The sequence below is a fragment of the Salvelinus sp. IW2-2015 genome, unplaced genomic scaffold, assembly GCF_002910315.2.
Source record: "Salvelinus sp. IW2-2015 unplaced genomic scaffold, ASM291031v2 Un_scaffold2165, whole genome shotgun sequence".
In the NCBI taxonomy this organism is placed as follows: Eukaryota; Metazoa; Chordata; class Actinopteri; order Salmoniformes; family Salmonidae; genus Salvelinus; species Salvelinus sp. IW2-2015.
Window position 1 is genome coordinate 91,872 of NW_019943496.1, and position 13,957 is coordinate 105,828.

The 13,957-nt window shown below is 40.4% G+C and overlaps 1 protein-coding gene across 1 annotated transcript in view; it reads left to right on the forward strand.

Annotated features, from left to right (window-relative positions):
- Positions 1-6,636: 6,636 nt before the first annotated feature.
- The window catches only part of LOC112073150 (transcription factor COE1-A-like), a gene marked incomplete at its 3' end in the record, with an annotated part of 23,697 nt that continues 16,376 nt past the window's right edge, over positions 6,637-13,957 (forward strand). Inside the window, exons 1-4 of the mRNA XM_024140495.1 lie at positions 6,637-7,369; positions 8,053-8,209; positions 9,138-9,201; positions 10,592-10,647. Of these exons, the coding sequence (XP_023996263.1) occupies positions 7,236-7,369; positions 8,053-8,209; positions 9,138-9,201; positions 10,592-10,647 (411 nt within the window). The remainder of the gene's footprint in view (positions 7,370-8,052; positions 8,210-9,137; positions 9,202-10,591; positions 10,648-13,957) is intronic.

A 13,957-nucleotide genomic window follows, 5' to 3' on the forward strand; every position in this document is an offset into this window, starting at 1 on the left:
CCTGGGAGGTTGAATTGGAGTTATAGCTGGCAGGTACTGTGTAGAGAGGCTCTGTCTGACGTTGTTTATTGGGAGGTTGAATGGAATTATAGCTGGAGATACTGTGTGAGAGGCTCTGTCTGGACGTTGTTATTGGGAGGTTGAATGGAGTTATAGCTGGCAGGTACTGTGTAGAGAGGCTCTGTCTGGACGTTGTTACTGGGAGGTTGAATGGAGTTGGGAGGTTGTTCTTCTCGTCAGTTTCGTATAAAGACATAAGCCAGATCAAGTGCAGACTCTGGATTTGTAGTCAATGAGCAATCGTGGAGTTTAGATTTACCGCTACTCAGGGTTACTAGTTCAGGCACAATAATGTAAAGACTTGTAGCGTTAGGCCTCAGTCCTCCAAGTTGGAGTGTACCTGGACTACAAGGCAGAATTTCTTCTTACAGCGTCTCTGACACAATCGACGTCCTCCACTGAGCTCACGACCCAATTCAATGAGCCTCTTTATCATGGGCTTTGGTTTTACGAGTGGAACCCAATGACAGCATAAGGAAATATGTTGTTCATGCTCTATGTATTCTGTAGAGATCTATTTACTCTGTAGCGATCAATGTTACTCTGTAGAGATCAATTACTCTGTAGAGATCAATTACTCTGTAGAGATCAATTACTCTACTCTGTTAGAGTATTCCATTAGCTCATGTAGCGATCAATTACTCTGTAGCAGATCAATTAGCTCTACTCTTGTAGAGATCAATTACTCTGTAGAGATCATGTATCTTAGAAGATCAATTATCTGTAGAATATATTACCCTGTAGAGATATTAAACTGTTTTTTAAACTATAGAACAAGACTGCTGAAACATTCATTGTCTTTGTCGTTCCTTTCTCATTTTCAATGACAATAAACTATTTGGCTAGTCTCTACATGCATGATCCAACGGCCTGTACAGCTATCTGAGATGTTTGATGACAAGCACCATAGAATCAGTGGGTGGGCCGTCAGGGGCCTTGCAAGGCCGTTCTCTGGTGGCGCTAAAATCATCAGAATATTATATAATATTTTTTTAAATATGATTTTCCGCACAAATAGTATAAATATATTCCCCAGAGTAAGAGTTATACTCTTCATTTCATAGCTTTCCTCCTTGGTTGCACTGCTTCCAGCCCCAGGTTGAGATTTGGAGGGCTGGTCTCTTTATGTTAGATTCTTTTTGCAATCATATTCAGCCATTCATGTGTGGTGCCAGGGGTCTAAAGTCTGCCCTCAGGCCTTCAGAATGCAACAGTGCGGGGCTTGCTAGTGTGTATAGTGTAATGGAAGAATTAAAAATTAGTGTCAAGCAATCAGCTTAGAGTTGGCTAGTTGTAGGGCCGTGCGGTAGGCTGGCTCAGTGTTAGCACGAAGAGCAGGCTAGCAGGCGTACGTGCGGGTGGGCAACGTCTTTTTGATGATTACAATATTGAGAGCAGCGGTGCCGTATGGGCAGGTTGATGCGAGCATCTAGGAAACCTGAATTTGATAACCGAATTTAATGTTGCGTACTACACCTAAGCTCGTTTTTTGCAACCCGACCAAGTGGCGGACAGGAGGAGAAGATATCGATTTGGTCGAGAGTATAATTATGAACGCATTCTCGAATAAGAACTGTTCAGAAAAGTTACGACATTGTAAGGCGAGGTCGCCCGACGCCATCAAAGCCGCCACAAAGCCTGTCACAACAACAGCTCTGATCCGTGAGTCGCAGGAATGATGAATGCCTAAACTTCCACCCAGGCGTTGTTCGCTGTCAATTGTTTAGGCGCAACAGACGTCAGGAAGGATTGAATCAGACATCGGGTTTTTACTGGTTCGCTCGCACAGATAGCGCTGCTGTAACCCATAAAGCCACTTTCAAAGTTTCAACTACGAGCGTTGCCAATGGTCAACAGGCTCCGAGAAGCGACTGCAAACTGTAATGCTGGGAATGCCTATTATTTGCAAGTGATCGATTTGGTGTTTGGAGCCACACTGGCTTTGCACACTTCGAGTTGTCTAACCAAGGCGCACGAGACACCAAAGTACGGCTGGGCACTTACAAGCCAATTGTGCTTTTGAAAACTTTTGGGGACACCGAAATGGATCTACAGCTCAACTAACAAGCGCGCGGGCCAACGCTTGTTGGGATTCACTGGTTTAAACACTGTTTACCCAAAATGTCAATTTGTCAATTTCAAGTGACGCCAACGCTGGTTATATGCGTTTCCTGTCTAAATGATATAGTGTCCTAGAGCCATGGGCTAATAAGATGGTAATCAGAGGTGGATTAATTCGGGTGGGACTTGTAGTAACTCACTGAAGGCCAGGCCCAGGTTCCCACGGCACGCCAACTGCATAGAATAGATAGTGTATAATCACCAAGTTCATTGTTAATAATTTTTTCTATTCTTTCTTTTGTTTTTTAAATTTCTACATTGTTGGGCAGGGACATATGTACCAGCATTTCACCGTTTTTTCTACATAGATGTGAATGCTGAAAACATTAATTGTCTTTGGTCTTCCTTTCTCATTTTCAATGACAATAAACTTTTGGCTAGTCTCTACATGCATGGATACAACGGCCTGTACAGCTATTCGAGATGTGATGACAAGACCATAGCATAGATAAGTGTATATAACCAAGCTACATTTGTTATAATTTTTCTAGTCTTTCTATTTGTTTTTTAAACTCTACATTGTTGGGCAGGGACCATATGTAAGCATTTCACAGTTTTTTTACATGGCATGTGACAAATACAATTTGATTTGATTTTGATTTGAGGTGCACTTGGTCAGAAAAACCCTGTTATGGCAGCAGCATAAAGGGCAGCAGCATAAAGGGCTTTCACCATTTTAAAGTAGTCAACTGGGTGGGAAATCCAATGGGTGGTGGCCTCTGTGACACTGCCCATGATGTCACAGACCTGTCTCTTATACACATCTAGATGTGTATAAGAGACAGGGACTGTGTAGTACCTCACTGAAGGCCCAGGCCCCAGGCCCACGGCACGCCACTGCATAGAATAGATAAGTGTATATAACCAAGTTACATTTGTTATAATTTTTCTATTCTTTCTATTTGTTTTTTAAACTCTACATTGTTGGGCAGGGACCATATGTAAGCATTTCACCGTTTTTTACATAGCATGTGACAAATACAATTTGATTTGGATTTGAGGTGCACTTGGCCACAAAAACCCTGTTATGGCATAGGCAGCAGCATAAAGGGCTTTCACCATTTTAAAGTTGRCAACAGATGGACTTCTTATGGGATCAAAGCTCAGCAGGAGTGATCAGCCAATAACTTATACTCCAGCACTGCAGGTGAAAGTAGGCCTAAATCACCAACTTTGGCTTTATGCCTGTAGTWGACAGTTCACTCCAGTGTGCACCTTTTCAGTTTGTTGCTGCCAATAAACTCGGAAGAAATGTCATTCTACTACTTTGAAATMAAGATGGTGCTAAATAGCGTTGCCCAAACCCCTATGTTGTCACAGAAGCTATCAATGGCAAAGATAGGGGGTGTGTTCTCCCCCAAAACAATAACGCTACCTGGTATTTTGTGTTTAAATGCATGYCCTATATACGCTTAGTTTGCATCTTGAGTTCAAATTAAACTTTTATCTAGAACACACATCGACTATTGATGCGTTGATTGTGCCTCCCGAGGAGACATCTAGGACACACGGTGGCGACGTTTCATCACTTTTGAAGGTGTGAAATCCGCGCACTTCAAGACCATCTGCAGACGGTAAAATAGTAATCCGGCCTGTGGTTTTAACCTTCTTTAACTATTCGTCTAAATTCAGTATATTATCCTGTTTTAATGTTTAGCCAGTGTCCTATGCCAACTACACACTTTCAGCCAGAATGTTACAATGAAACGCAACAACTCAATGCAGCCTACTACGACGTAGGCCAATACAAGAGAATGGCAGTTGATAAGTGGCAGTTGGCTACGAGTAGCACGAAAGAGTGGATCTAGAAACMATTAGCAGCAGGACAGTGTGCTGAGTACCTAAAACGTGCCTCAGTTGCGTTTACACAGGCAGCCCAATTCTGATTTTAAAAAATCTCACTAATTGGTATTCTGACCAATCAGATCAGCTCMGAATAAGATCTGATGTGTAAAGATCTGATGTGATCGGTCAAAAGACCAATTAGTGGGCAAATATATCAGAGTTAGGCCGCCTGTGTAAACGCAGCCTTATTTTCCTTCGTTGACATTTATCCATCCGAGACATGATGCCAATTGACCACCGGAGGGAGCCGCAGTTGCATTTCAATTTGACTCCGCCACCAACGTTTGATGATTGAATCAACAATTTACAGAGGATAACGCACAAGCGTTATCAACCCGTGTAGCCTGTCATCAGCACCCACAAAACCAACTTATATTAAATGGCAGCAGGTAGCCTAGTGGTTCAGAGCGTTGGACCAGTAACTGAAAGGTAGCTTGTTCGAATCCGCAAGCCTACTAGTTGAAAAATATGTTGATGTGCCCTTGAGCAAGGAACTTAACTCCAATCACTCTGGCTAAAGAGCGTCTACTAAATGACTGAAATGCAAATGTAGCCTAATTGAATTGGACTTCTCCATAGTGAAYTGTTTTGGTGGCTAGTTTATTGTGAAATGTATCTGATTTAAAAATATATATATATTGAAATATTGGTGAACATTGAGTTGACAATTCATTCTGATTCATTAGATGCTATTTTTGTTCAATGTTTTAGGCCTTTACTCAAACGAGAGATTCAAAAAATATGTATTCATCTTACTAATATACRTAATGTGTTATGATACTGTTAGGCTAAGAAATATATGCTTCTTTTATCTGTCTTGTGCACTGGGCCATTTAGATTTGTGGTTTGGAAGTCTGTGAAGGAATTAGATTAAGCCTATTTAAACATATATATCCATCTCTTATGTGAAAACGTTGGAGGATAGTGTGGGTCAACAATATCCATGTCTCAGGTGTGTCAGTCAGTCACAGAGAAGAGGAACACAAACTCCTTCACGTGTTCTATTGTTGTCTGTATATAGGCTATAAAATAACTCAGCCCAATAAGGTCAAAAAGTCTCATGTACAGTGACAGGCAAAAATGTGCTAAATTTAACCCGGAAAATGTTGGCCTCTTTCAATCGTCCACGTTCTTCGTTTTTTAAAATGTGTATTATTTGCCTAAACCATCATTCATGAAATTACTGATCAGAGTTTTTCTCTCTCGCTCTGCAAAGTAGTCATAGCCTATTTCAGACTAGTTATTTATCGCCGATAAAAAGCAGACTCGGAGAGAAAGGCAAAGACGAGGAATCTGGTAGCAATTATGCCACATTGTTATTTCGAGCTAATTATTGCTGTCACTGTTGATCTCAGCGCTTCTTGTGGCGTTAGCATAAACAGTACAGATCTCAGCGCTTCTTGTGGCGTTAGCATAAACAGTACAGATCTCAGCGCTTCTTGTGGCGTTAGCATAAACAGTTACATTTAAATTGGAACCGTGAATATGTTTTTGTTTCATACCATATGGGTTTCATAAATGAGGTGAAACAATTGTATACAAACTAAGTGAAGACGCAGGATAGTGTCTGCTTTGTGAAACAACTCTGTAAGTCTGCGGCATTTCTCCACCACATGAAAGCAGAGCTTGGTCCTGAGACCAAAACTGCAATCCAATTTTCTCATAACAAAAAAAAAAACATCACTTCAACACCATGTCTTGARATTAGCCCTGCTTATCGCGTTTTCTGAACTCATCTCACGACTGTAACCTTGATATATGGGCCTATCACATAGCCTCTGCATTGATACAGCCTGAAATGCAGTAACACATTTGAAAGGCACGAGCTTTCGCCTGCATGATAAGGGCCTTCTGACAGTCAGCATTAGTTTGTTTAAATAAAACATGTATTTGCATGAGTTGGACGCATGCACATAGGTCTACACATATGGATAAATATAATTTCTAAATTAAATAAACAGGTTAAATGTTGTTCTGTATTCCTATATTGCAGTTGGATATATTAAAGTGTGTAAAATGATGTAAACTTCCACTAGTGTATCTGAAGTACGGACCCCTTGAGTTGCCATCTATAGTTTAATACTTTTCACTAGCCTAGCTAAGCCTACATTKATCGTTTAAGACAGAGATTCCGGTGTGCTCAAACGCGTCTCTTCTCCCCTCTRCAATGCGGCCACACAATGAGAGCCTAAAAGCAGATATATTGAAAAAAAGTTTTAAAAMATATTTRCCCCYTAATAWGAAACGCATCAAGAGCAGCGCTTTYTCCAAAACGGATTCAGACATCTSTCACTGGGGGTTACACAGTCAGACACGTTTTCAAGACATATCGGAACTAATCAGAATTTCWTCTCTGTACGCTTCACTTCATGCAACCAATTTTTCGATATGGAGTTATCTTTGGCAACATTCTCCGAAAGCTCCTTTAAAGTGATCTCTGGCTTTAGCTGCGAGAGTGCGACTGTTGTGCGGTGGAGGTAAGGGAAGGGGTGGCCTTAAATACATCGCCTAATGAGGCGAGCCGTGGTTGGGCGTWTCTGACACTGGGCTCGTCTTTGTTTGGSGGCAGCCCGCCTCTTACAGTCACTCCCTCTTCCCTCTGCTGGGGCTAGTGTGCTTGTGTTTAGTTCTCAGAGATAGTCTAATAGGATTCCTTTGGGAAGGGACACAAATCACTCCCATTTTAACAAGAGGAACAACACGGGATCTGCCTCCACAAGGGTCCTCCTCTTCTTGATTTCAAATTTCTTATTCATTTCCATTTGACAGAGATCATTGGAAAAAAGGAAACAAAGAGAGAGAAAAGGAAGAAAAAACTTATCAGGGGATGAAGATATTTGATCTAGAACAATCTGAAATCTCTAGTTGATCACACTGACACCAGCGCTCGCTCATAGAGCAAGTATCCCCAATACAGGAGCGACATCGTCAAAAAACCTCGAGCGAGATTTTGTTAATTMGCGCCGTCTTSCGTTTCGCTCGTTTGTCTTTTGATCTCTGTTTGAAGTGATTCCGTCTATGAGGCACCTGAATTTCGATACCTCGTCTTTGGACTCTTTCGTATTTTTCTCTTGGTTTGAAGTAAACAGACACACTGTCGCTGGCATCAACGCGGACCCAGCACCATCCCACGCCCGCCTTTTACCTGTGATTAGAGAAAACTGATTTTGGGACASTCGGTAAACAGAGAGAGGGAGCGCGATTTTGTKATGTTTGGGATTCAGGAGAGCATCCAGAGGAGTGGGAGTAGTTTGAAAGAGGAACCCATCGGGTCTGGGATGAACGCAGTTCGGACATGGATGCAGGGAGCCGGGGTGTTGGATGCGAACACGGCCGCTCAAAGGTAAGAAGCCGGAGACAGGCTCTTCCTCCCGGCGCGAAGGCTCCAACAGCGCTCGGATGGTCCACACTGTTTTGGGAAACTATATTTTCAATGGACCAAATTATTTTTTGTCGCTACACTTGCAGTTTAGCGTACATGCTTTTTGCTCGAACAATTGTTTTAAGTTTTCTTTGGCGCGACAATGATGCTCCCCTCACCAGTGGAAGTTTAGCATGTAGCCTTATGGATGACTTCTATACTCTACTGTTAATTGGACAGTTTAGATAGACAGAACAGTTCAAATAGGAGTCATAATAGTTATAATATAATAACTATAATATCATGATAATAAAAACATGTTCATTAAATTGGCCATGGAAATATGTTTCTTATATAGGCTTGCGTAGGCCTATCAATGCCACGAGCCTGGAGTATTGACGGGCATATCAATTCAACATCATCATTAAAAGAGCCCACTTCTAAACATTAATTTTCCAAATTAGGCTATTTGTCGCACTGTTTAAAATTAGGCAAGTATCAAAAGGGTCGCTTCGCAAAAATGAACAGGACTTACACGGTTCGCTTCGCAAAAATGAACAGGATTTACACAAGTTTTACTCTTATTAAGAGGCTAAGAACTTATTTCAGACGTTTAAGTCTGGTGATGCTCTAACAACGACTACCCCTTGCATGTCTATCCACAGTGGAGTGGGTCTTGCCCGGGCGCACTTTGAGAAGCAACCGCCATCAAATCTTCGGAAATCCAACTTCTTTCACTTCGTTTTGGCTCTATATGACAGACAAGGACAGCCAGTGGAAATCGAAAGGACGTCTTTCCTCGGTTTTGTCGAGAAGGAAAAGGTGAGTGATTTAAAAAGATATATATATTTTTAGCAGCTTCTGCACGCACACAAAATTGTCCCACATCCACATTTTGACACATAATAAGCCCAACGCCTAGCTGTATCAGACGAATCTAGTTTGAAATGAAAAACCATTCAACCTGTGTATAGACCTGTGTATTTGTTTTGGGCAGCTTTACAAATATTTCCACATGTTCATAGTAATTAGGCTACATYCTCGTAATAGCCTAGTACTAATAAWAGTGTATCCAAATAATAATGGACCTAATTATACTAATACTATAAAGAATAATACTACTAATAAAGTATTCGTAGAATAATATTTGTAGAAAATATTTGGTCTTTTGAAGTTGATACGGTATAGCCTTATTGTCGTTGTATCTCTAAATATGTATACTTGTTAAAAATAATAAAACATATTTGACATAATACAATTTAAATCGATGTGTTTTTCTCATTACAAAATATCAATATTTAGCCTACTGTTATGGAAATATTTTGGGCAATGATTTTGTGCATTTCAGTACATAAAACATAGGCTTAATAACATAWTACAACCGCTTGTTCCATAAATTCTCCTAATTTCCAATAAACCAGTTTCCATGTATTTGTATAGTAGCACTACATTAAGTAGCGTAATTACTGCCGTGTCTTTTTGWGATGTTCCTCACCTTCAGCCATGAAACAGGGGTTCATGTTTATACAGTTCTCTATAGCCTACAGTTCAATAAGTGGCTGTTGAACGATACAAAATGTATGTGTACAATAATTATGTTACATTTCGCCAATACCAGATTATTATCGAGTTGATAATCAATGCACTAGTTTATTTCTGAGGCTCAGTCTAATTTGAACACAAGCGCAACAAATGTCAATTTTTTTAATCAAATTGAGTTGAACTCCACTTTAAATCTGCTCATTTACAGGAATGCACTGGAGAAAAGACTAACAACGGGATACATTATAGACTGCAGCTTCTCTACAGTAATGGTAAGTGTACAACATTGGTCAACTCTCCTGTCGACAATGTTGTGCTTATGTTCTTAGTCGCAGGAAACGGATACGTATTACCACAAACATGATTTGCATTACATTCTACAGAAATAACAGCACCAGGTGTCGTTTAGTTGAGCCTTTTCCCTGAAGTCATCTTTAAGTTCATTTAAGATCAAGTAATTGTTACATATGAACAGACAAATCAAAAGTTTAATTTTTGATAAAACAATAAACATGTAATCATCAGTTAGGCTGCTGCTATAGAAATAGGTAGTCTATACTGTGAGTGAAAGAAAATCACAATTTTTATATCAGTAATAATAGCCTGGTGTAGAAGTTATACAACTTCACGGCTTTCTGAATCTCATGACCTGAATTGTCTTTTCATAATTAACAATTATCATAGCTAAATATTTCCGCATATAAGCAGTTCAACCTGCGAGCATGTGGAGTGTACCTTGATCACAATGGCCTTGCTTGGTTCATCTTTTGACCCCGTCAGCAGCTATTTGTCTCACAGCAAAAAAAAGAGAACTGTTTTTAGGTCGCTGTATCGTGTGTTAGTGTATGATTGTTTTTGTGGGCTATGTTGTTTATTTTATAAGCGTCAATTGGTGTCGTTTTCCTTGTCTCCATCACATTGCGAAGCTTCACAGTCTGTTTAGCAAACTAATTATATTTGATCGTGTTAAGCTTATTAATGAATAGGCTCTAACCCATTGCGCAACAATATATTGTGACATCATTTCTGCCTATTCGGTTGTCACTACCGGCTTGGAATTACAGGCCTAAGATTCCTTTGTGTTTTTCATTTGTCTCAAATAGAGTTTTGGCAATAACTATTGTGTAATCCACCACAAATTTTGCAAATATTGTTTAAAGACTAACTATATTCACTAACATTGCTAATATCCATGGGAAATACATTTTGTTTGCCAATATTGAAAATATATTGTGACTGTAATGTCAAGCATTATTAAATTATATTTTTCAATAATGAATGATCCTCCTGAAGTCTGGAGGAMGAAGTACTGTAATTGATTTAGTTTTAATCCCACCTTTGCTGAAAAATGTTTATTTATTGACACAAGTGAATTGCTTAGATTAAGAATACTGTAATGGTAAATTACATACCAAAACAGAGTATCTTTAATATTTTCAGTGAGGTCGACTTTGTTGCCTCAATGCATAGTTTGGCACTTATGATAGTCATCGTCTCTGTTTAAATGTGTGACAGTGTGTATCAGGCCAGGGTACCTAGTTCTATTCAAACCGTTTCCACTCATATCTTTTCTCCTGTTCTCTCTTTCTCTCTCTCTCTCTCTCTCTCTCTCTCTCTCTCTCGCTCTCTCGCTCTCTCTCGCTCTCTCTGTGTGTGTGTTAGGCATCAGGACAGAGCAGGACTTTTACGTGCGACTCATTGACTCCATGACTAAACAGGTAAGGCTCTATCCCCATGTCCCTCTGCCTAACAATGACAAGTAATACAGAACAACATTAAAACAACATGTTGAAGAAGTGAAGGGAGGAGAAACAGTAACGTTTCTCAGGTGGACCTGGAACAGGAGGCAGGAGACAACAGCCCATGGCAGACTGTGTGTACACGGAGCCCTCTGGGCCTGTGTCACATTTGGACAGGTCTCCGCTCACTTGGTAACCCTGACAGCCCAGAGTGTCTCCTTGTATTATGCCCCWAACAATGAAGAGGGGGACCCATTGAAGTGTCTTTTGCTGAGCCACTCTGCTCTCACTGTAATAATCATGCTGTTGGTTTGAGTCGGGGAATGGATGGACACTTGCCTTGCTTATTATTTAGATTTTATTCATAAGAAAGTAGAGTTATTTCATTGACTTTCAAGTGCAGGAGAGCATTTTTTCATGCTGTTTTTTTGAGACAGACATTGTAATCTGACACCCTCAAGAAAGTTACAATGTCACACACTGAATTATAATGTTGAGAGATATTATTTACAGGTAGGCCTTTAGCCAACTCTGTACCGTTTCTGTTTTCTCTCCTGGCATTTACCCCTATGGACAGTGTGACATGTTTGGTGTTTGGCTAATGTGCTCGTTAGCGGGCTCAGGGTAATGGCAGGCTGCTGAGAGGAGAAACATGCTACGCTCTCTTAACGCTAACATACGGCGTCACACTGCACGGGCGTCACAGCCAATATCAAATGGCATTAAACCTCAGTAGCTGCCACTCAGACCGTGTCAGTCTGTCAGTCTTGTTGTCTCTTAATAAACTGTTTAACCTTCTTGGCGAGGGGAGAGAGAGGCAGAGGTTTGAGGACTCACACATTTTTTTTTTCTTTCCGTCCGCACTTAGAATTCCTGTTGTTGTGTTTGTTTAACTCTGTCGACGAGAGGATTCCAGAGTTTTAGGAATATGCTAGACTAACAAGTAGTGATTCTTGCTGCTGTTGGTGGACTACAACAACTATTTGAAGTAGGAACCTGATTGTTTTCATATTATCAGTGTAGAAGCCCCTCTAATTTGTATACAATATTTTTTTGTGTTTGTGAATTATTGGTAGATTTATGACTAGTATGGCGTGAGACACATGTATTTCATAACCAGATGAGTCAGATGACTTACTGATCAGTTTGTTTTAGCTCTGTGCATCTCTGTAGTGGTCTATCAAGAATGTGAGCGAAGTCAGAGCACAGGTCTCTCTCTCTCTCTCTCTCGCTCTCTCTCTCTCTCTCTCTCTCTCTTTTTTGTCTCTCTTTCTCTCTCTCCTCTCTCTCTCTCTCTCTCTCTCTCTCTCTTCTCTCTCTCTCTCTCTCTCCTTTTCTCTCTTTCTCTCTCTCTCTCTCTCTCTCTTCGCTCCGCTCTCTATACCTTCTTTCCGTCGTGCTCCCTTTCCCCCTCTCTTCTCTTCTCTGTCTTCTCGCTACCCCTCTTGTCTTCTCTCTACTAGTCTCTTGCTCTCTTTCTCTCTCTCTCACTCTCTGGATGACAGAGCTGTCACTGGGGCCTCACAGCTAGGAACTACCAGAGGTGGAGCTGGTAATACTGGAGCCCAGAGTGTGGAGACATAAACATTCCAGCTCTGTCAAATTGTTTGTTGAATCATTGCTTGACAACCATTTTCAGATCTTGCCAGAGATTTTGAAGCAGATTTAAGTCAAAACTGTAACTCCGCCACTCAGGAACATTCACTGTCTTCTTGGTAAGCAACTCCAGTGTAGATTTGGCCTGTTAGGTGATTTGGTGTTTTAGGTTATTGTCTTGCTGAAAGGTGAATTCATCTCCCAGTGCCTGGTGGATAGCAGACTGAACCAGGTTTTCCTCTAGGATTTTACCTGTGCTTAGCTCCATTCCATTAATATTTTTTTCCTGAAAAACTCCCCAGTCCTTAACAATTACAAGCACACCCATAACATGATGCATCCACCACTATGCTTGAAAATATGGAGAGTGGTACTCAGTAATGTGTTGTATTGGATTTGGCCCCAACATAACACTTTGTATTCAGGACTAAAATATAATTGCCTCGCTACATTTTTAGCAGTATTACGTTAGCGTCTTGTTGTAAACAGGATGCATGTTTTTGAATATTTGTATTCTGTACAGGTTTCCTTCTTTTCACTCTGTCATGTAGGTTAGTAGTGTGGAGTAACTACAATGTTGTTGATCCATCCTAAGTTTTCTCCTATCACAGCCATTAAACTCTGTAACTGTTTTAAAGTCACCATCTGGCCTCATGGAGAAATCTCTGAGCAGTTTCCTGGGTGTATTGATACACCATCCAAAGTGTAATTAGTAACTTCACTGTGCTCAAAGGGACATTCAATGTCTGCTTTTTTTTATTTTACCCATCTACCAATAAGTTCCCTTTGCGAGACATTGGAAAACCTCACTGGTCTTTGTGGTTGAATCTGTATTTAAAATTCACTGCTCAACTGAGGGACCTTACAGATAATTGTATGTGTTACAGAGATGAGGTGGTCATTCAAAAATCATCTTTAACACTATTATTGCATATAGAGTGAGTCCAAGGAACTTATTATGTGACTTCTTAAGCAAATGTGTACTCCTGAACATATTTAGGCTTACCTTAACAAAGGGGTTAAATACTTATTGTCTCAAGACATTTCAGCGTTTAAGTTTTTATTAATTTGTAAAACAATGTAAAAACATAATTCCACTTTGACATTATGGGATGTTGTGACAAAAGAAATCTACATTTAATCCATTTTGAAATTCAGGCTGTAACACAACAGAATGTGTAAAAAGTAAAGGGGTGTGAATACTTTCTGAAGGCACTGTAGACAGTAATATGGAGGCTGGATGATAAGAAGGGAAAATATATTTTTAAAACTATTTCTGACCAGGGAAAATGCTGGGCTGTTGTTGTAGCCTATATCTACAGTACCAGTCAAAAGTTTGGACACGCCTACTCATTCAAGGGTTTTTCTTTATTTTTACTATTTTCTACATTGTAGAATAATTTGGGAAGATAACAAAACTGTTTGATGGTTCATCTGAGGGCATATGGTATTTCTTAAAAGCGACCGGACTAGTGTCCTACTTCTTGAAAGCGGCAGCTTTAGCCTTTAGCTTGGTGTGGATGTTGCCTGTAATCCATGGCTTCTGGTTGAGATATGTACGCACGGTCACTGTGGGGACGACGTTGTTGATGCACTTATTGATGAAGCCGGTGACTGAGGTGGTGTACTCCTCAATGCCATTGGATGAATCCCGGAACATATTCCAGTCTGTGCTAGCAAAACAGTCCTGTAG